The sequence below is a fragment of the Amphiura filiformis genome, chromosome 2 (genome assembly GCF_039555335.1).
Source record: "Amphiura filiformis chromosome 2, Afil_fr2py, whole genome shotgun sequence".
Lineage (NCBI taxonomy): Eukaryota > Metazoa > Echinodermata > Ophiuroidea > Amphilepidida > Amphiuridae > Amphiura > Amphiura filiformis.
This window is the reverse complement of record NC_092629.1, coordinates 95,647,931-95,672,639: the sequence shown is the minus strand read 5'-3', so window position 1 is coordinate 95,672,639 and position 24,709 is coordinate 95,647,931. Positions and strand designations below refer to the sequence as shown.

Sequence of the window (24,709 nt, the reverse complement as noted above, 5' to 3'; positions counted from 1 at the left end):
AAATGGGGACAGAAAAGAATAAAGTGTCATTTAAAATGACTAACATTAGGATTAAATAGGGATGAAGATTTTTCAAGGAAAACTGCGACATGGATGAGACTATAGAGATGTCAAATTAAACTCACAACAAAGAAATTATTGTATAAAACAGTTTACTGTTTTAATCCGGTTTGCTTTGATTGCACATACAATGAAAGAAGTTATTCAAAATCACTTACATATCCAAGTTACATATTTGTGCCATCGAAATTCAACAGTAGTTGGAAAAACCCAAAAGGTAACAAGAAAACAGAAAATGAACAAATCTGTGATATATTGGTTATTCCAGTTGACATACACCCCCTATGGAAGACATGACATTTATCTCTCACACAGGGAGTGTAGATTTTAAATGGAGTCACTCATTCAGGTAACTCCTTTTGAAATTCACACTCCCTGTGTTGGAGATTAAGGTAATGTCTTCCATAGGGGGTGTATGGATTTCAACTTGAATTGCCGGATCAATACTCTACATCTGACATGTACCCAATGTACCGTGGGAGATGATTTTTAAGGAAAAAAAAGAGTTCTTTAAAAAATCAAAATGTTTTGAAGAAAACTATTGAGTTTTGATGTGATGGATCCAATGATGTTATGCCCAAAAGTTCCAGACTCAACATTACACCATACGTACTGCTATGGTAAATCTGCCATACTCATGGCTTGTCTAGTGTGTTTGTTTTCCTGCAATTTTCTCCAAAATGTGTGTTTTTAAACCAAATCTGTGTTTAAATTTAGATTCCTTGACTTATTTTCTTTCCAAAAATGTATATTACAGCACTTTTTAGTAATGCATTTCCGAGAGTGCACAGTCCCCAGACATATTTTTGACACCACCAGTTATATGCAGAGCACATATTTTGATTCAAAGTTTACCAGGCCTATAGCAAACTAATCCTGAGGTACATTATAAGTTGTCTCCATAAACAACACACAAACAGTGGAGTTGTGGTACATGTTCTTTGATTCTACCTTATTGGTAATAAACTGAATATTAAAGGCCCTTTCAGTGATTTCACAGGAACATTAAAAAAAATGGAAATTTGTCAGAGTTGCTTAGAAATAAAGAATAAGTCTACAGAATTTCATTAAACCACTTTTCCCTGAATACATCGACAAATTAGTCAAAAACAGAAGTTTTAGAAAGGTTTTCTACTTCAACTCAGATCGACTCGAGAAAATCGAGATTTTCGTACAGTGCGCCAATTAATCGACTGGAAAAACTTCCTAGTCCAGTGTTTCTAACACGGGGAAGTAGAGTCTAAATTGATTTAAAACACTAAAAACAGACGCTTAATTTTTGTAGTAGAAAACAAAATAAGCAATTAAAGGTCACCGAGGCAAACTAACGGTCAATTCAAATATGAAAAACAGTTAAAATTGTGTATTTTGTTTAAAATAGTAGCTACTGATGTAATAAGTAGTAGAAACAATACATAACGCGTGTTGGTACGGTGGAGAGTGAGCTTCTTTCGATCTCGAGTCGGACTTTTTGTACTGTCAGTATCAAAAGTCCAGATTCATGTAAATGCTTTATTTTGTCTAAAATACACGGCTTTCGACCGAACCACTAGCAGGCTATGTTAGCACATCTATGCCAATTACAAAGGTACCAAAATCTGAATTTTGATGATTTTTACGATCGTCCGGATGAGCAAATCACTGAATGGGCCTTTAAATCTGTTCATCTGGACTTTCTATTTTTGATAGCGTCAGTATCGCGTCTCATCCAAGACACATCATCAGGCTGACTGATCAGGTGATGAACTATTCACCTGTGAAACACTTGATGGAATACTGTCACTATCAAAAATAGTAAGTCCAGATGAACAGATTTAATTTATCCACCTGAATGATTGAGAATTTTCACAAATTTACCTTATTGGTAGCCTGAATCCTTCAGGCCTCAAATGGTGGTGCTTTTTTCACCCACAATTATTTACGTTGCCTGAGTATTCAAGGATTAAAGGGCCTAGTCTACCTCATTGGATGGATGGATGGATCACAAGTATATGTTGTAACATTGTACAAATGCACATATTTGTAAATCATTTTTCATTCTTTCAACAAATATAGTACAAACTTGTTCACATTTAAATGGGCACATTGTGATCCACAGCCTCATCCCACAGCCTCATCCCCCAGGCCTCATCCCCCCATCTTACTCCAAACAAGTTGAGATATTTATACAATCATAAATCTAGGACTACATGATGTTTGTGTGTACAAAATTAAAGCCTTAATGTACGATTTCCATCAAATTTTAATTTTTTATTCTTCATTCAAAATGTTGAAATAATATCAGTAATAACTGCCGGGAATTCGAAGGGTTGCTGTCCATTTTAAGTTGAAATAACAAGGTAAAGTGAAAGAAACCACACTGGTTATTTTGGCCATTTGACATGCAGTTCTATGGGAGGACATATTATCATAATTTTTAAATTATGATAATATGTCAAACTTTGCTCTGTTGACCTACAAAGGCAACAAATTTGGCCGATTCCATTTAGATGCAAGTTGGGACATGTGTAAACATTACAAATATGCAAAAAATCAGATTTGACAAAAATTAACCAATTTCATATTATAAGATCGTACATTATGGCTTTAAGTGCAGGACTGCAGATACGGTCGTTTGACAATAATATATCCTCCATGGACCTATGGGGCACTATAATACATAGGCCCGTAGCCAGCATTTTTGTGGGGGTTGCTTATTTTGAAAAAAGTGGACTTTTTCTGGTGGGGAAGCAATTTTGTGAAAAGTTGACTCTCTTCCCCAAATTTGGACCTTTTTTGACCAAAAAAGCTTTAAAAATATGATTTTTTTGGTATAATTTTGCAAATTTGGTGGGGAGGGGGGTGTACGTTGCAACCCCGCACCACTCCTTGTTATGGCTCTGATAATACATGTAATTACTTGTAAATTACAAATTCAATGTCCGATTCAAATGGAATTTTGGAAATCATCATTGGACAGGAAAAACCTCCCAGATGTATGTCCTTGTAGCCCTTGATCAAGTTTAAATCAAAACCTTCTATGTAACCTCCTGACAGTTTTGTTTTAAACATGTTCAAGGGCTACAAGTATACAAGACATCATCCACGTGTATGTAGTTGTGGCCCTAGAACATGTTTAAATCAAAACCTTCTATGTAACCTCCTGACAGTTTTGTTTTAAACATGTTCAAGGGCCACAAGAAATAGTGTCTTAGCTTGCAAAGATTTTCAAATGCAATGCACAATTGGTCTTGATTCTAAGAAATGCAACATTTTCTCTGCAACTGAAACCACACTATTTTGGAGTAAGAGAAGGGCGTGGCAGTTTGGTTATACTCAAATAATATTCTCATAAAATTACATAAATGTAATGGGTTTGATTTGATTTTGCTTGATAAGATCACACATGTATTCAAACACTATCAAATATTGTTAAACATTTATATAAAGTTTATAAAATATTTAAAAATCTACATTTTGTACTAACAAGCTTAAGTTCTCTGTGCACATGGAATGATTCAAAACCTGGTTTTGTTTTACCTTTGACAGTTCGTACCACAGAATTAGAGAAGGAGAACCGGGACTCCCTATACCGCCAAGTACAATCGCACCATCAGCTATGGGGAGAATATTAGGGTATTCGGGTCCTTGCCGACGGTGCGCGGAGACAAACTCGTGTGCAGGTCGCATCAAGTGCGTCTCTCAAATGTGCCCATCATCCACGCTTTCATGACAATGAATGCCTCGGGCACATTCCGAAGGATACCGAATACGCCCAATTTTTGCTCCATGCCTGTATCAAGATGGTGGTTGAGTCCTGGTTCTCCTTCTTGAATTCTGTGGTTCCTTTCTATCCCCCTTTCTCTCAATGCGCTATTCCAGTTGAAATCCATACACCCCCTACGGAATATGCTATTCCTATTATTGAAATCCATACACCCCTACAGAATACACAACCTTAATCTTCCCCACAGGGGGTGTACATTTAAAATGGAGTCATCCATTCATATAATTCCATTTAAAATTCACACTCCGTATGTGGGAGATTAAGATCATGTCTTCAATACAGCATATTTCTATTGAACGTACGGTATAATAAAGAATTATTCCGGTTAGACATTAAACCGGAATATTCCTGCTCACCGTGATTTTCTACTGCGCTAAATATCGGGTAAATACCTGATGCCTCTCTGATGTCATTTGCATATTTGTCGGTTGTCATCCCCCACATCGCGATTAAAAGATTTAGTACTCCACTGTGGTGAACCGGAATACGGATGCTGTGGTTTTCTATTGACGAAAGCCAGCTCTTCTCACCGGAAAAAATCCTAGTTTTAGAAGGATAAATGCCGGCGAAATAGTGGAGAAAATTTAGCCGGCATTCGTGGCCAAATACCGGAGGACGGCATTTTCTACTGGTAATTTTTAATCCCCAAAGTGGATAAAAACCGGTTTTTTACTCCAATAGAAAAACGCTGATAATAGTGAGCGACATATTTCAACTGGTATAGCATAATTAAATGACAAGCAACTATAAGTAATCAGAACAAAGTTAACATTTTTTTTGCGCCTGGAGCAAGGTTTGAAAAAGCCTTCATCAGGTGGTATAGAAGCATCAAAAATACACCCAAGTGTATTAGAAATACATCCAAATGTATTGGGAATACACCCAGTACTGCCACAGTACAGTTCCACCATATGTTGCCCAGCATTGGCCCAGTAACAGCAGCAAAGTTCCCTACACTGGTCCATTCCATGCCACCATACATTGCCCAGCACTGGCCAGTACTAGACCACATCAGTGAAGTTCCCTGTTTATTACTGCCAAAATTCTCCAGCCGTATTCAACACTGCTAAAGCAGCGGCACCTATACCAGCCGATAACGCCCAAACTGCAACCTTGACTATGCGGCTAGATTTTTTGGATCCAAGAGCGCCCTCAGGAGTGCCGTGGTTTAGTTTGAGTTGTTTCAATACAGAGTCTGGTCGCTGGTTGTAGGTGGTAAGTTCAAATTTGTTGTGATTCGACATACTATGACTGTGAAGAAAAATACACCCAATTGTATTAGAAATACACCAAAATGTAATAGGAATACACCCAAATATATCAGAAATGCACCCAAATGTAATAGGAATACACCCAAATGACCCAGAAATACACCCAAATGTCCCAGAAATACACCCAAAAGTCCCGGAAATACACCCAAATGTCCCAGAAATACAACCAAATGTATTAGAAATAGAGACTAAAAGCAATGATGTCACTATTTATTATTATTATTATTATTTTTTTAACATACCTCAGTGACATGGGTAGCACTAACTTGTACCATAGGGTCATAGGCACATTCTTTTAGCTTTTAGCATACATAATTATAGGCTGGCCAGGCTACCTAAACAGACTTTTGCCAATATCTAGAGGTAAGAATCCTGTTGTGAATGCCCAATCACAAATCCCCCCAAGCATCCACTGACCAATTAACAGTTCCCCTTTGACATTATTGAACTGTACAGAACATTTGATTTATCATACAATTGTGCCAGAGGTTACTCAAGCTGTGATGGGGCAATTACTCAATTAGTGGGTTTTTTTCACTTTTGTCTAGATAAAATGAATCGACTGCACCATTTAGAGGTTGCTAAAGGGTCAGTTGAACCCATTATTTCTATTGCTTTAGATCCATACTTTCAAAAATGTCACCCCTTGTTTTAAAACCTACAATCAAGGAAAAAAATTGTTGACAATATCATGTTGGAACTCTTCATTGCTGATCTACAAGTTCAGTGAAATGTTTGATGAGAAGTACAAACCTTCCCCTTTCCCCTTCCCTCCCCCATTCCCCCTCAACCAATGTCGGGGAAACTGGAGAGTCGAAGATCAAAATTGCTTTCAACAACATTGAATTGGGGGAGAGGGGCAGCGATTTACAGTTAGTATGCCAGAGTGACCAAACATTATAGCGCCACCCCTGCCTCAACATAGAAAACAAGATGAAGAGAGAACAAACACACCCAAATGTATTAGGAATACACCCAAAATATACCCAACTGTATTAGAAATACACCCAAGAGCAGCTTACATATATCAGAAACACACCCAAATGTATTAGGAATACACCCAAAATATACCCAACTGTATTAGAAATACACCCAAGAGCAGCTTACATTTTTTCATAGTGTAATTTAGCTTCTTTGGCCATAACTGATGGTGGATATTGCACAAATAGATCTCCTGCTTTGATGACTAGCTGCTCCATGGGTAAGTCTTCGGGGATCTTAGATAATAAGCTATGTATATATGGCATATCGCATTCCTCTGCTAAGACCTCCTTCTCACGATGTAATACTATCTGAAAAGCAAGGCATAAATGAAGAAATTTTGATGGCACAGGTTAGTTTTGATGAGTTTATGGTGTTCCTCAAGGATCAATATTAGGTCCATTGCCGCTCCATGGGAGCTCACAGGTAAGTTTTGAGTCTTCTTGTTGAAGTGGTTGTACATAGCAAAGACTTGAGCTTTGTTTGAACTTGCAAGACCGTCCCTGTTATCTGACGTCACATGCCTGATGAAGTCTGATGGTATCTAACACAACATTGTAAAGTGAGTTGCAAATTTCAAATCCAGTTTAATATTAATTTTAAAATGGTTTAACTACTGAATAAATAATCTACATCAAAATAAGAAAATCAATACTTACTGCAGCTGCTAAGTAGACGGGCATCAACGGGTGACACGCCAAGAAGAAATCATAAAGCCTGACGACGCTACGGAAGTCATTGAGTACATGGCCATACCATGTGATTAACCAGGCTAATGCAAATACAGTACCAACCTCAGATCTGAATAAAGAGATCAAATTCAAAAGAGATTAAACATGCTATATTGGACTGTCACACATGGGACCCTATGAAGTCATTGAGTACATGGCCATACCATGTGATTAACCAGGCTAATGCAAATACAGTACCAACCTCAGATCTGAATAATGAGATCAAATTCAAAAGAGATTAAACATGCTATATTGGACTGTCACACATGGGACCCTATGGAAATCATTGAGTACATGGCCATACCATGTGATTAACCAGGCTAATGCAAATACAGTACCAACCTCAGATCTGAATAAAGAGATCAAATTCAAAAGAGATTAAACATGCTATATTGGACTGTCACACATGGGACCCTATGAAGTCATTGAGTACATGGCCATACCATGTGATTAACCAGGCTAATGCAAATACAGTACCAACCTCAGATCTGAATAAAGAGATCAAATTCAAAAGAGATTAAACATGCTATATTGGACTGTCACACATGGGACCCTATGAAATCATTGAGTACATGGCCATACCATGTGATTAACCAGACTAATGCAAATACAGTACCAACCTCAGATCTGAATAAAGAGATCAAATTCAAAAGAGATTAAACATGCTATATTGGACTGTCACACATGGGACCCTATGAAGTCATTGAGTACATGGCCATACCATGTGATTAACCAGGCTAATGCAAATACAGTACCAACCTCAGATCTGAATAAAGAGATTAAATTCAAAAGAGATTAAACATGCTATATTGGACTGTCACACATGGGACCCTATGAAGTCATTGAGTACATGGCCATACCATGTGATTAACCAGACTAATGCAAATACAGTACCAACCTCAGATCTGAATAAAGAGATTAAATTCAAAAGAGATTAAACATGCTATATTGGACTGTCACACATGGGACCCTATGGAAGTCATTGAGTACATGGCCATACCATGTGATTAACCAGACTAATGCAAATACAGTACCAACCTCAGATCTGAATAAAGAGATCAAATTCAAAAGAGATTAAACATGCTATATTGGACTGTCACACATGGGACCCTATGAAGTCATTGAGTACATGGCCATACCATGTGATTAACCAGGCTAATGCAAATACAGTACCAACCTCAGATCTGAATAAAGAGATCAAATTCAAAAGAGATTAAACATGCTATATTGGACTGTCACACACGGGACCCTATGAAGTCATTGAGTACATGGCCATACCATGTGATTAACCAGGCTAATGCAAATACAGTACCAACCTCAGATCTGAATAAAGAGATTAAATTCAAAAGAGATTAAACATGCTATATTGGACTGTCACAGATGGGACCCTATGAAGTCATTGAGTACATGGCCATACCATGTGATTAACCAGGCTAATGCAAATACAGTACCAACCTCAGATCTGAATAAAGAGATTAAATTCATAAGAGATTAAACATGCTATATTGGACTGTCACACATGGGACCCTATGAAGTCATTGAGTACATGGCCATACCATGTGATTAACCAGGCTAATGCAAATACAGTACCAACCTCAGATCTGAATAAAGAGATCAAATTCAAAAGAGTTTAAACATGCTATATTGGACTGTCACACATGGGACCCTATGAAGTCATTGAGTACATGGCCATACCATGTGATTAACCAGGCTAATGCAAATACAGTACCAACCTCAGATCTGAATAAAGAGATCAAATTCAAAAGAGTTTAAACATGCTATATTGGACTGTCACACATGGGACCCTATGAAGTCATTGAGTACATGGCCATACCATGTGATTAACCAGGCTAATGCAAATACAGTACCAACCTCAGATCTGAATAAAGAGATCAAATTCAAAAGAGTTTAAACATGCTATATTGGACTGTCACACATGGGACCCTATGAAGTCATTGAGTACATGGCCATACCATGTGATTAACCAGGCTAATGCAAATACAGTACCAACCTCAGATCTGAATAAAGAGATCAAATTCAAATGAGATTAAACATGCTATATTGGCCTGTCACACATGGGACCCTATGGAAGTCACATGTCTATACCATGTGATTAGACTGTCCCTGCTGCATATCCCTTCGATCCCAATCCAAAATCAAGAATCCCATTCCCTTTGGATTTATAAAATTTAGAAAATAAACCTGGCAGCCATTATGGCATATGGCCTCGCACTATAAAGACTGCCGATTTAATGACGATCTGATGATCAACTGCACAAAAAGCTGATTGGTTAGTAGCGCATAAAAGGAAGGACGATTCATCTAGTGCCTTGTATTTGAGACAAGGCGGTTCTCGAACCACGAGTCTCGCCTGCTTTCGCAACCGCCTGCTTTTGTGATTACTTTTGGTAGAGGTAAATGAATTTGGCGGTTATCGGCTAGGCACGATTATCTGGCTGATGGTGACTGTGCCCACCAAGTTTCATGCCCATGCAACAGTTTTTACTAATTTGACCCGGGTGACCATGAAATGACCTTCCAAAACTTTGGCTCTAAATGTTGACTGTATCCACTAAGTTTCATACCCACACGACAGTTTTTACTAATTTGACCTCAGATGACCCCTGGTGGCCTCGAAATGATCTTCCAAAAATTTGGCTTTAAATGTTGACTGTACCCACCAAGTTTCATGCACATCCGATAGTTTTTACTAATTTGACCTCAGATGACCCCTGGTGACCCCGAAATGACCTTCCAAAAATTTGGCTTTAAATGTTGACTGTACCCACCAAGTTTCATGCCCATCCGACAGTTTTACTAATTTGACCTCAGATGACCCCTGGTGACCTTGAAATGACCTTCAAAAATTTGGCTTGAAATGTTGACTGTACCTACCAAGTTTCATGCCCATACGACAGTTTTTACTAATTTGACCTCAGATGACCTCTAGAGGTCCTCAGTGACCTTGACCCACTAACCAATACAAACCGGTTTTGTCTCGGGTCAAGATGCACCCACCCACCAAGTTTGAGAAACATGCGACTCCTAGTCTCCAAGAAAATAGGCGAAAACCAAAACTTTAATCAAATTTGTCACACACGCACACACCCCCACACACACCCCATGCACACCCCTACATACGGAAAAGTGATTATATAGTCTCCTGCCTTATCAGGCGAGACAAAAATTAAAGGAATGGCAAAAAATAACGGCAAAAGGCAACTTTTCTTGGCATTGTTGACATAGTGTTTCTTATTACTGAGACTTTGAGACGGTTTGTAAATTTCAATCATAATGACAAATTATAAACAAATTGTTTCTGAGTTGACAAACTTGTCATTTTAATTCAGTCTCAAATTATATTGAAGTCTCAAAATGTAGAAAACAAATTTCTCTATCTACATGTACAGAACATCGATTTCCTAATTGAGTGTCAATTAAGAAGTTACCTCTTCTTTGTGTGTAGTTTCTATAAGATTTTTGAAGGAACCTACCTTTGCATAAAATCATGTAGTTGTGGGTTGGCTTTATTTATGATTGGAAACAGGTAGTTGAGCATATGCTTAGTACGATCCATGGTGGAATCCATGAAGTCTCTGTAATGACAAACCAAACATAGATCAAAATCAAGGAAGCCATCTAATATAAGATAAGAATGAAGGCGACCAAAACACTCAACAGGAACGAGGGGATTTTCTTCAGCATATTTATGACCAAGTCCTAATAGTGTGTATAAGGAAGGTCGGTCTGGTGCCGGTCGGAGAAAAGGAATAGCAGTGAATGGCGAAAAATTACGTACTCTTACAAGGCAAAAAGCAACTTTTCTAGGCATTGTGGACATGGTGCCTTCGCCAAAAACAGTTTCCTACTATTAAGACCTTTTGAGATGGTTTGTATGTTAAAAGGTGCAAAATTAACAATAAGGCGCCCGGTTTTAACGCCGTGTTCAGCAACTCATATCATCACGACACTTGTAAACAAACCGTGCTCGGAGTTTGATTGACAGATGACGTCAGACGCAAACTAGTCTTTTTATCTTTGTCTATCATTATAAATCAAACAGCACATCAATATCAGCTCTGCCAGGAAGCAGCCGTTGAGGTACAGGAGTTGGTTGTTCATTTTGAGAAATTGCTAAGTGTTAGCACAAAACTGTCATTGATTGAGGTATGTAACATCAAATTTGGATTTGTTTAGGAGAATTCTGAAGCATACCCAATAGGGTGCATCTCGTGCCCCTCTTGTTACGCAAATGTCTTGTCCCTGGTCTCAAAATGTGCCATTGGTCAAAATATTATCCCATACCAAATTTTTAATTATTCCGAAGTCGTTAAGTGGGCCTCTGTGACGTTGAAATTGTTGGTCAATGGCCATACTATATGCTTTAGGCAGCTATTTCGTTATGCATGGTTAACATTAGAAATGAGTTCTGCCTTGCATTTTGTTCATGTAGTTACTATTACTGAATCAACTCAAAAAATAAAAAATAAGGGAGCTATCTATATAAAGGCCAAGTTTATGTAAACATAAATGGCTGCCCTTTGTTGTCTTTACTGTGTAATTGTGAATTTGCTTAGATATGCATAACTTTCCTGTTTACGAACCAACTTTGACCTGTTAGGCTGATACTACTACAGAAGACTGATCGCATGCTTGCACTTTTATCAACCTTGCACATTTTAATGCGCAGCATACGTTAAAAGAATGGGGGACTGAGGTTCTTCAAATTTTCAGATCGGAGTTCTCAGCAGAGATGGTTTATATCGTGAAGTTGTGAATTGCATTATTGTAGGTAGTGGTGAGCAAACTCAGAAATTTAAAATTCCAGAGCATTGCAGATGCTAGGCCAAATGAATAGGAAAACTGCTGTACTCCATAAAGATTTGCTTACCTGAATTGAGGTTTCAATCAAGAACTACCTCATGGAAATAGTCATATAAAGGTAAGGCCAGGGAAAATGTTCGATGTACAAAAAAAATGCAGAAAATTGTGCATTTTGGGTACAATTGCGCATTTTACATCCGACCGCAAATCTTAAGATTTGCCCCAAATAACCATTTTTGAAGTATTCATTTAAAATCAAAGAATCCATAATGATCTGCAACGCAGAAAATATAGAAGGAAAACAGTAAAAAGATTTAATATTGCATATATTTGAACTTTTTGTGGAGAAAAATGTTTTTGGTAAAAAAAATGTACAAATTGCACATTTTTGTGCATTTTCAAAAACTGGTGTGTGCATTTTACTCTAAAAATAGCGCATTTTCCCTATGCTTATCTTTAATGGCTCTCAAATACTCAAATGGCTCCCAAATAGACTCAAATGGCTCACAAATACACACAAATGTTTCCCAAATACAGTCCAACCTCTCTTATCCGGACCTCTTTTATATGGATCTCTTTGTTATCCGGCTGTGAAATCTTCACAGCAAAACACGTTTTTGATGATTTAACACCTTAATTTCATGCTCTGAATGCTTAGCATGGCATATCTGTGTTGCATAAAGCACTCTAAAGCCATCTTTTAGTGTTATTACCCCATGTTAAAACAATATTTGTTGTCACAATTTCAGTACTTGGTTACATGTAATTCACTTATCCGGATTTTTCACTTATCCGGACAGTGCTTGGTCCCATCATGGCCGGATAAGAGAGGTTGGACTGTACACCCAAATTATTGCCCACCATATAAAAGTCTACATTTCTTACCTTAAATGATGAGTAGATAACTGGTCTACCAAGGCGTATGATAAATCTTTGCCTACTACTAATAGAAAGGTCACTACTATGTCATGATATCCCTGAAACATAGAAAACAAAAAATAAAATCATGCAAGGTGTTTTTCAACAATTTTTTAAATTTTGTTAGTAAAATAGCAAAAATCACTGGATTGTTTTCTTGTATATGACTATGAAATAAAGTCTGCACAAAAAGAAACTCAGCTGTTATAAATACGCCTATAGCTTCAGAACTAATAATTGTTTTCACAATATTTCAACATAGAGAGAATGATGGGTTATTTACGCGCATTTTGATACCCCATGTCCAATGCCGTTCAATATTGACAACACAGCAGAGCTTTTAAAGAAAAATACCCGAATTTAAAAGTTGCAGTTTACAGCCATCAATGGTTATTAAACAAGCATTGTGGCACATAAAAGCCGCCATTATCTTCGCGCTGACTTCAAATCAATACAAATAGCTGCAACTTTTAAATTTGGGTACTTTTCTTTCTAAACACTGCTGTGTTGTTAATATTGAACCAAATTGAACAAATGGGGTATCAAAATGCAGAATAAATCCTCCTCCTTTTATGTTGAAATATTGTGAAAACAATTATTAGTTCTGAAGCTATAGGCGTATTTATAACAGCTGAGTTTCTTTTTGTGCAGACTTTAGGTTCTAAATGTGTATCACTTGTTGCTTGAGAATGTGGGGCGTGTGCATTGTTTTGTACAATTCACTCCCAACCAGTGATACGCATTTATTAACTTATAAATATTGGATAGCTTTGAGTGCGATACGAGAATATACATTGTACTGCAACTGAATTCATACACCCCTATGGAAGACATGACCTTAATCTCCCACACAGGGCATAAGAAATTGAAATGGATTCACCCATTCAGGCAACACTATTTGAAATTCATACTCCCTGTGTGGAAGATTAATGCCATGTCTTCCATAGGAGGTGTATGGATTTTTTTCCACAGGAGGTGTATGGATTTTCAAGTCGAATCACCCAATGGCATTACAAACTAAGAGATACTGAAAAAAACCTCTACACATTTTACAGTTTTTCAGACAGAAACACAATGATATCATGATACTGCTGATATATAGTGATGAATTTTGTAATTGCATGGCTTGCAGAGGAATTTGGCTTCAATTTTCACAACTTCCGTAATGGTAACTGGCAACCAGGAAACACAATGTTAAAAACAAACCCACCTTTAGCGATTTATAAAGCACAATGCCAACCCCAGGTCTTGGCACACTTAACAATTTGTCACTGACCACTGTGTTCTCACTGTATTCAGTAAACAATTTACCAGCATCTCAGAGACTTGCAGCTACTGAGCACATCCTAGGCCAAACTAAATTAATTGCTTGTCTCAGAACTCCTGTGCGCTAATTAGTTGAAACGACCCATGTTAAATAAACTCCAGATTCTGAAAAAAGAAAATGGTCTTTTTCAAAAAAAATTCACTACCAACTGTTAATGACTCATACCCAGTGTTATAGCTACGCCGGTCCGTGGTCACCAGCACTAAATTTTTTTTTTCCCCACAAATGATTTATTCATCATAAAAAGAGTAAAAAACCCAAAAAAATTAGGGGATACACCCCTAGCCTTATTCCCCGATCACTCATGTTCGCGGTGCCCCGAGCCAGTGCTCTAATTGGATAGTAAAATTAGCCAGCACTCAACTTGGGCTAGCTATAACTCTGCTCATACCTATAACTTACTTGATAATAATGAAGCTGTGGATGCCTCATTAATACTCTAACTATGACGTCAACTAGCTGAGTTTGTAACACCTCCCGCTGTTGATGACTCATACCTATAACTTACTTGATAATAATGAAGCTGTGGATGCCTCATTAATACTCTAACTATGACATCAACTAACTGAGTTTGTAACACCTCCCGCTGTTGATCACTCATACCTATAAGAGAGTACCAAGAAATAAGGCAATAACTGCAATTTGATGAAATTCTTATACTTAAAGCCAACGCCATGCAATTTTCATTGCCAGGCCCATGAATTAGTGGGCGAGTTATGTGCTCATTGACACACACACCAGGATTTTGATGGGGTCCAGCATTATGTGAGTATAAAATAGGCCAGTGGTTCTTTCTGGGGTATATTTCTTATCAAACAATTCTTGTGGGGTACCAAAAACATATCACCAATAGTTTGTGGGGAACGTTTTCTCACACAGATCTACCTTACCCCCCCTTATGAGGTACCTCTAAAAATAGCATTTCTGCACGTTTCAGGCCTTATAAAGCTATTTTTTCTTTATATGATCCCTGTGATCTTTACACTATTTTAGGGAAATCTTTTACCAATACTTCAATGGTGGTGTGCTTTACCTTTAGGAAACCGTTTAAGTGATCTGTTGACATCCAGTACTACTTGCATATGATCCCTGTGGTCTTCTATATCACCTCCTGAAATGATAATAAACAAGGCACAGCCGTTTATTATGACGACTTATATCTATGCCTGTGGGCGCCCTCAATTTAAGGCTTCCTGATTTTACCTAAGCTGTACCTACAAGGCAATCCATATACAATAACATGTAAACCTACATTCATAGATTTTACATAAATTTACTACGCACTCATGGCACTAAGAGTTCATTCATAAAAAGAAGCTCTGATAAATTGTGGGGATAAATCAATAGATACAGCAAACATTAAATCACTAAGCCTTAAATTGAGGGCACACAAGATTGGTTGTCACACATAAGCAGTAAACGGCTGTGAAGGCAAATAAAGCAGTTTAAATTGTGTTACTACATGTAAAGTTTACAAAGAAATTCACAAAGAAATTAATTCAATGTCTTTGGGGCCAATTTAAAGCTCAGGTCATGATTCCTCCCCAATCACCATATCGTCTCTAATAAATGCTTCCTTTCTAATAAACAAGCCCTGCCTGCGATTTTTCAATGAAAATATTACAGGATATGCAAAAAGTTCCATGCCATATTGTGTGAGTGAATGTGTGAATAGCTTATCTGGTATCAATCCTGCCTGTCAAATAATCACTAAATTTTTTTCACATTTTGGTGTACCGTATTGTTTGTAATAAACGCCGGGGGCGTTGCATTTTTCCAAAAGGAGGGCGTTTATTGAAGGTGAATTGTCAGGAAAAAAAACTTTAAAAATCGGTTTAAATTTCCCGATGGTGCCCCTGTAGAAAAGAGGGTTTACGGCTATACTAATGGCGGGGGCGTTTATTAGAGGGGAGCGTTTATTACAAATAATACGGTATATATTCTAGTGTATTTCAGTGAAATTTTCAGTGTGTATTGCAAAGATATTTGGGAGTATTTCTGTGACATTTGGGTGTATATACATTTGCGTAGGTGTTTATTCTGACATTTGGGTGTATTTCTAAGACAATTGGGTGTATTCTACTTACTTGATTTAGATGGAATGTGGTATATATTAACATTTAATAACTTTGGCCATGCTCGCCTCCTTAATTCATCCGTTAGCAGTCCTCCTTTGCTGATAGCTAGTTTTCGTAGACCTGCTACATCTACTGGGTCTGCCTGCAGGGCTTGGTGGATTGCGGCTAACTTCACCTTACGAGACGACTCAAAATCTGTCAAATTATAATAAATTGATTAGGCTTAAAATTGACCTCAAAACAGTAATCAATTGGGTGTATTCCTGATATATTTGGGTGCATCTCTGTGACAATTGGGTGTATTATACATTTGGGAGTATTCCTGCATATTAGGATGCATTTCTAAGACATAATTTGGGTGTTTATTCTGACATATGGGTGTATTTTTGTGATATTTGGGTGTATTACATAGACCTGCTACATCCACTGGATCTGCAGAGCTTGGCAGATTGCAGCTATAACTTCACCTTATGAAGTTACGAGATGACTCGAAATCTGTCAAAATGCAATAAATTGATTAGGCTTATAAAATGTATTGACAGTAATCATTTGGGAGTATTCCTGATATATTTGGGTGCATCTCTGTGACAATTGGGTTTATTATACATTTGGGAGTATTCCTGATACATATGGGTGCATTTCTGAGACATTTGGGTGTATTTATGAGACATTTGGGTGTATTTATGAGACATTTGGGTGTATTTATGAGACATTAAGGTGTATTTCTGAGACATTTGGGTGCATTTCTGAGACATTTAGGTGCATTTCTGAGAAATTTGGGTGCATTTTTGATACATTTAGGTGCATTTCTAGACATTTGGGTGTATTTATGAGCCATTTGGGTGTATTTATGAGACAATAGGGTGTATTTCTGAGACATTTGGGTGCATTTCTGAGACATTTGGTCTTACCTTGGTTTGGCGAGTTAGCTGTTGGTGAGTTAGCAGGTGATGATGGTGGAGTTTTAGACCACGATGGGCTGAGACTGTTGGGCCTAGTGCGTGCCCCATATTGCCGAGTTTTCTTACGTGTACTCATGTGTCACTCAATAATATGCTGTACTCATGCAGGACTAGTGTCACGCAATAATGACGTCATCGACTGAAGTTGTTTGGAGATACAATGTAAGCTGTAATTCTGCATTTTTTGTAAATAAAAACAAAACAAAAACAGAACACAGACATGAGTATGATCATCCATGAAAAAAATATGAAATGTTTGGAAAAGCCTGAAAAAGTCAAAAATGGACTGAAATTAAAAGAAAGTGTGGAAATTTGGGTAAAAAAAGCCTGAATTCAGGTTTAAACATGAAAATTCTCATGCAAGAATTTAATTTCATCATATAATATATAATTTCATCATATAACATATAATTTCATCATATAATATATAATTTCATCATATAATATATAATATAATTTCATCAGATCCATGTTTGTACATGTTTGAAAACACATAATTTGCATGAATCAGTGTTTTTTTTTTTGGGGTGGGGGTGGGGGTGGGTTGGAGTATCCCTGGACCTCATGCTAGTAGGATCATTCATGGTTGACATTTAAGGAGGGGAAAAAGGGAAAGAAAAATAGGCCCTAGTGTTTTTGCAAAGTTATGATTTATTTTGTGTTCATGTCATACTCTATTAATTTAAGCAAATTTAAGGTTTTAAATTCCTCAAAATCTTTATACATATACAAAGGTATTCTGAGTAAGATCCAACACACAGCCAATTTGGTAACTTCGCATTCACTATTCAAAATGTGTCATGTACACCAACTGGGTTGCTCAAGAAGTGTAGCCAAGAATTTGCTCACCGATAGCTTCACATTCTAGGCTAGAGACCATTGCATTCAAAATCTAGTCGGATTCGCTGAAGCATGACACAGTGTAAAGCAATGGAAGTTCAGAAGTAAACACAGTAAAAATGTTGCTAAAATTACACTTCAGCAAAATTTTAGACTGTCCAAAATAGGCAAATCTTGCTCAAAAGGTACAGTTGACTCATCAAAATAACTTTCATCCAAATTTCAACATTAACAGACTAAATAACCTCTGGTGCACAAAACTGCACCGCTGTCCGACCGAAAAATGATAGCAAAGCACTCTAGGCCAGGGTCTTAGCTAGCCACCCGTCTGGCCGTCATTTTAGACAGGGAGTTTGCTCCTAGGACGGGCAAAATTAATGCCTTTAACAGATGCTACATGTATATTATAAATTTTATGGTTTGAGAAGCTCATTGACCTTTTTAGTAGAACAGATTTGTAGAACAAGGCCATATCAGCACATATTTGAACTCTTTGAACCCCCAATGGGCTATAGACGTCCCAGTGGTAAATGTTTTAAAGGTCAAATTAGGACAGGCAATTTTATTCAAATGACGGGCAACCCTCAATTTCTAGCGAAGACCCTGCTCTAGGCCTGGCATCGAATGCATAACTATCATGTGCAAATTCGAAGCTAGAGTTCTCGAGTACCAACTGGGGTATATTGTAGCTATGAAAGGTGAATTCAAATTTGCCATCAAACCACATCATATCAAATTAAAGCCCTTGAGCATCAGAGCATGTTGAGTAAAGAAAGCCAAAACTGAAAACCGTTTTGTCATAGCACTTTCCGTGGCAAAGTTACATCTGGTCACATGTCATAAGTTGGGTACAATTTCCACACACATGGTCAAAAATGACAAAAAATGTATTTTTTGATATGTTGTATTGTCAACCTCTAATAATTAACACTATTTTTAACCTTGACACATACTTAATTTTTGAGATAATGCTTAATTACTAATTAATTAATACACAAGCGTCTATGTAAATCTCAATTTTCAAATGCGTTTTTCTCAAATCGGACCTCAATTACAAAAATGACTGTAAAATTTTATGCAAGAATGTCATCAGATTTGGAGGATATATGTTCTCAATACATTAATGCTTCAACTGAACTATTTAAAATAATTGTATGTGTGTTAATTACATTGTGAAGGTCAATGACATTTTTACGAGTAATTAGCGAGATGGTTATTTTTATTATTGAGGAAATGAATTTCAAGAAGAGAAATGTACATTAGCATGTTGCTAAAAATACTGAAATTCAACTAGGATTTCATTAAAAATGAAAAAAAAAATGGAACATATAACCCTTTAAAGGAGTATTTCGTGATCCTAGCATCCTCTTTTTATGACATTTTTCAGTACATATCCACGAAAAAGCTTATTTCCAAAATTTCAGTTGATTCCGATATTGCGTTTCCGAGTTATGCATGATTATGTGTATTACACTGCTCCATAGACAATGCGTTGTAATTTCGTTCTGGTGCACCAGAACAAAATTCAAATTTCATGATATCTTTGCTAAACGAATTAATCTGCAAGAAATATTTTGTACATAAACATTATGTAGCCAGAGGTTTCCAGTGGTATAAAAATTGTGGGGGGATGAGGCTGTGGATCACGAAATGCCCTTTGAAGGTGGTACTACACCCTTGATAAATTTGTGACTATTTTTACATTTTTCTCAAAAAATAATAACACACTGGTAACAAAAGTTATATATATTATAGGGGTAAGGAATCCAGTTACTACCCCGGGTTACTACACTGGAATTTCAGTGACTCAAGACAAGCGGTACGTTATTTATGATAAGAAAAGAGGTACCGGTACCGCTAGAATGTACCTCATTTCTTTCAACATATATAATCAGGGGTAGCGTTAACCCCAGATCGGGGGTGAATGACCCCCTAAATTTAAAAAATATTACTTTTTCACCCTCCATAATTGGGAATGTGCAAGCTCGGGGGTGAACTTTGACCCTCTACTTTTGGACCTTACTCCTACCCCTGACTACACTGCAAAATATTTTTTAAATAGATTTAATTTTCACCCCATGTATTTGGATTTTCTGCATGCTCGGGAGTGAAAAACACAGAAAAACAACCCCTGACTTTCTGGCCTTAATGCTACCCCTGTATATAATGAACCCTTGTCTTGAATCATTGAAATTTCAGTGAAGTAATTGGATTCTTTGCCCCTATAATATACATTCAACAACCTTCCAACTGCTGCTAAAGCACCACTTCCTGCCAAGCTTGGAACTTTTAAAAGAATTGTATCTAAATGCTATTTTTATATTTTTAATATATATTTGCTATCTGTACCTAAGTGTCTTTTATTTCCAGAGTTTGTAACTTTGAATGTATTTTAATATATAATATTTATCATTTTTGTAAATTGTTAACCATTTTGATGTATTTTGTTTGACCCCTGGGCACCTATAAAAAACAGTGTTCACACTGATTGGGTTTCCCCAGGCAAAATAAGATCTAATAATAATAATAACATAACTTTTGTTACCGGTGTATAGTTACTTTTTGAGAAAAATGCAAAATTAGTCACAAAATTTATCAGGGGGTGTAGTACCACCTTAAGTAGTGAGCAATTGTTTTTTATGTACAAATTCATCATTCAAAGCTGTCAATACATCATACCCTCACTAGATTTGAGAAAGTAACCAGTAGTTTTGACATGCAAATTTTTACATAGGCCCTATTGCACACTCCCGCATCTGCCTGCTCCACATCCGCCTGGTCCTCCAACCCTGGCATTTGTTATTTCAACTGATGTGATTTTTTTACTGAATAATGTATAATTTTATGCTTCAGTAGACTGAAAGAGTATCATAAAATTAGGCTTAAAATGAGGTATCAACCACTGCCGTAAGATATGGGGTTACGGAAAGCCAATCAAATTGGTATCGCAATTTTCAGAAAAGTGTAATCCCTCCACCCTTTTTGCAATTTGTAGAAACCCTCTGTAATAAGTAATAAGTGAGGTTAAGTATTTGATTTTCACTCACATTGTACTAAAAAGTGGTATTTTAAACTGAAAAACTTTTTGTCATAGCACTTTCCGTAGCAAAGTTACATCTTGTCAAAGATTGACTTTTATTCTGCTAGCAAAATTCCCCAAAACAGCATTTCGGGGGTGTTTCTAGATCTTAGTCTCATGACGATAGCAGCTTTTTTTGGAACTGCTATCAAAATCCCTCTAAAATTCCATGTGCGAGTGTCTCATCACCAAAAAAAATCATATATTTGGGTCAAGTGAAGTATAGACAACATATGTAGGTTTCCTTGAGCTAGTAGCAGTTCTTTTAAATTTCTATGTAATGTATTGCCGGTTTAGGCCATTTTAGCTGACTAGCAAATGTGTTTTAAAACTGAGGTTTCCCTCTCATACCTACGTCAAGGAATGGAACTCTCTCCCATCAACAACAATCGACAAACCATCCATTGTTACATTCAAGAATGCCCTGACAAATGACTGTGCTTGACGACGCCTCAAAAATTAGCTCCGGAGCTCCTGCAGCCTCCGCTCTCACCACACCTCCAGTTTAAACTCCACAGGAGTAGAGGTTTTCAAATCCAAGATCCAAGATGTAAATATGTATTGTGTTCGGGCCCCGGATTGGGCCAATTTGGCTGACTAGCAAATGTGTTAACTGAGGTTTGCCTTTCCTATATCATGATATTTACATCCATGTAATTAGTGCCGTACTATTACGCGGACGAGGAGGACGATTTCGACCTCCTGGTTTGTTTACAAACAGAGAGGTAGACAAAAGACCGTTCCGCTTGTCCAAACACTCAAGTATCAGAAGGATTGTCTACAATAGCGTGATTCACGTAACATGAATAGGGATTAAAAAGCTGTCACGTAGAACCATGTGCTTCTATAGTCCAATTTGCCATCAAGATTTCATATGGAAACAGTTCAGACCCAGAACAGGATCATGTCAGAAATTAATATTTTGTTCTGGGTCTGATTATTCGGACTACCATGTAATTAGTACAAGGAACTTATACGATGTCCTCATTCACAAACTGATACTATCTGTCTATCGTATAAGACTGTTACCGTACGGCAATGTGGTGAAGGAATATTACACAGTCAAGAATAGGGGAGATTGGGGTTAGTTGGAACGCGGGGTAAGTTGAAACATTGTATTTTTTTCTGACACAAAAAATTAATTTGGTAAAATACTGGCACCTAGTAATACATGTAGGTATTAGTAAGGGTCATCCACCAAATTAGCAACAGCACTGATGCCCAACCAGTGTTGGCTTGGGAAAGGAATATCTGTTTTTTGACTTACTGACTAATTTTTATACCCCTCAGAAAAGATGCGTTATCTCCATGTTGTTTGAAGATTCAGGGGATTATTTTTTGAGTATCATAAGCACTAGTAGTATAGTCCCAGAATAATGTTAAATAAAAGTTTTATTGTATTTCTTCTTTTGTGTAATGAACTTTGAAATGTAAAAATAGGCATCGGGGTTAGTTGAAACTTTTGAGGTGGGGTTAGTTGACACGTGAAAATCGCATAGAAAAATATGGTTAAAAATTTGACTTTTAAAAAATTTGTAACATGTTTACCATTTCTTCAATATTGCTTTAATATGGTTAAAAGCAATAATACAAGCAAAAAGTGCACACAGAAAGTACATTTTATAATATTTTAGGCTTCTCATATTTTCGTTCATGGTGACTCTCGTCACCTTGTGTCCAAAGTATTGACCGAACTCCACATATTTATTTATTCATTTTTCACACTGATTGTATGTTAAAGGGTGCCTTCAAGGGAAGTATAACCCTAACAACACAATAATAATTATTTTGAAATTTTTACAAGCTGTGTTTCAACTAATATAACCCCACCCTATGTTTCAACTTACCCCAGGGGTGGGGTTAGTTGAAACACTTTTTTTCAAATTTTCAAATTGGATTATATGAATAATCATAAGCAGGACCAATAAAGTTTATTTAAGGCTGTATGTATTTGTAGCATGTATGTATATGTTTATACTGATATGGTTTATATAGTGTTTCTTGAAAGTAATCGGTTTGCGTTAAAAAGACGATTTTGTGAAAAATGTTTCAACTAACCCCAATTTCCCCTAGGCTCCATCATTTTTTTTATTATGATCCTCCCAGTCTCCCGAAACATCAAAAGTGTTGCACTTATACTTACTGTCCTTTTTCACATAACGCAGACAAGCAAAGTAGGGCCACTTGCCTAGAAATGGTCAAATTTTAGCAAGAAATATCTCTGTGTAATCCTATGTAAGTCCCATATCACACCGTTATCGGCGATCGAGGTTTTTTTTCTTCTGAAGTTTGGTTGGTACCCACCAGCGTCATGCATGTGATGTGTCACGTGACACAGCTAAAATAATCGACCGGGAATCGGGGATCGTTAAAACATCAACAAATTTCAAAACACAGAAAGCAGTAAACTTAATGGCGAGCGGTCCAAATTTTGAGCCATACAAGTTTACGTGGTGAACTATAAATATTGCACAGCCCTTTTTTACATGAAAAAATTTATAACTTAAAAATTAATAAGCTTAAAGGAGTATTTCGTGATCCTAGCATCCTCTTTTTATGATATTTTTCAGTACATATCCACGAAAAAAGCATATTCCCAAAATTTCAGTTGATTCCGATATTGCGTTTGGGAATATGCATGATTATGTGTATTACACTGCTCCATAGACAATACGTTGTAATTTCGTTCTGGTGCACCAGAACGAAATTTCAAATTACACGATATCTTTGCTAAACGAACATGACGAATTAATCTGCAAGAAATATTTTGTACATAAACATTATGTAGCCAGAGAACTTTTTTTGAGAAAAGTGGGGGGATGAGGCTGTGGATCACGAAATGCCTAGTCACGATTATCGCACTTTCAGTTTCCCACGCGTTTGAACGGGAATTGGATTGCGTACTTTTTCGATGTCTAGTGAGCGAATTTTTTCAATACTTTGAGAAAATGATGTCAAATTTTCTATTCTGTATTGTTTGGTAATAATGTCTTTTGCCAATAGTATGTTTAAAGTTATAATTTTGTGTTTTTGATCGCAAAGATCGGATATTTTCGTTCCCGATTCGAATTCTGAACCCTTCGCAAGGGTGCCGATTTCGGCAGAACTTTGACGATAATTTTGCCTTTTTGGACACTAAAATGCTTTCGATCCTTAATTTTGTTTCAACCGAGTCTTAAATTAGCAAGCACAATACGGTTGGTACCACTTTTATATACATTGATGAAATTTTAAAGATTTTTTTCAAGTTTCTAACCGGCGCAAATCGTTAAGTGTGTATTTCCCATTGACATCCAAAATGGGAAATACGAGTCTGATGGACATAGGAACGGCGTCCATGAGACTCAGCGAGTCTAGAAATGCCCCTTTTAAGTTACTGTCATGTGCATGCAGAAGCCTCTTACACACAAGTTACAGTACAGCGTGTTTTAACTTGAGAGGTAACCACAGAAAGTCAATCCGTGTTTGTTTTTATCTAAGCTACTCACGTAAATGTCACAGTGCGAGTGATTTACAGTCTAAAATTAACTCGAACAGGCGGTGACAGGGTAAGCGTTGGATTCGTGCGCTTAGAAGGAGGTCATGAATATTGATACGCTACGTCACTGTCCATCATGTCCACGTACGTCTCATACACAGAATTAATTCTGGTGGTCTATATGGAGTTATATCCCTGTTCTGAATTCTCAAAAAGACAGTGAACTGGTCAATCTGGCTTAATTTTGCAAATACATTATACAAAAATTTGAGTAACCTATTATTATGCATTGTCGTATATTTTGATGTCGTAGAATTGAAACGGTAGTAGCCTATCTTGTATGTATTTTAATTGATCTATTTGGATTTGTAAAACCCGGGGGGATCACTCGCAT

The 24,709-nt window shown here is 37.0% G+C and overlaps 1 protein-coding gene across 1 annotated transcript; it reads right to left on the bottom strand.

Moving 5' to 3' along the window:
- Positions 1-1,254: 1,254 nt before the first annotated feature.
- LOC140146866 (TBC1 domain family member 20-like) lies at positions 1,255-24,368 on the bottom strand. The gene is made up of 10 exons (XM_072168755.1): positions 24,326-24,368; positions 16,868-17,093; positions 15,966-16,151; positions 14,912-14,989; positions 14,387-14,481; positions 12,519-12,610; positions 10,304-10,405; positions 6,738-6,879; positions 6,205-6,389; positions 1,255-5,077 (listed from the first exon to the last, which is right to left on the bottom strand). The coding sequence occupies exons 2-10, from the start codon at positions 16,992-16,994 to the stop codon at positions 4,858-4,860; spliced, it is 1,227 nt and encodes a 408-aa protein (XP_072024856.1). The 5' UTR covers positions 16,995-17,093; positions 24,326-24,368; the 3' UTR covers positions 1,255-4,857.
- Positions 24,369-24,709: the final 341 nt, after the last annotated feature.

Bases quoted from the DNA above. Each gene is read 5' to 3' on its own strand.
- LOC140146866 (XM_072168755.1), bottom strand. From the start codon at position 16,994: ATGAGTACACGTAAGAAAACTCGGCAATATGGGGCACGCACTAGGCCC. The intron at 10,406-12,518 runs GTAAGAAATGTA...TTGTCATTACAG, and splicing joins TTATCTACTCATCATTTAAG to AGACTTCATGGATTCCACCA. The intron at 6,880-10,303 runs GTAGGTTCCTTC...CTCTTTATTCAG, and splicing joins CTACATGATTTTATGCAAAG to ATCTGAGGTTGGTACTGTAT.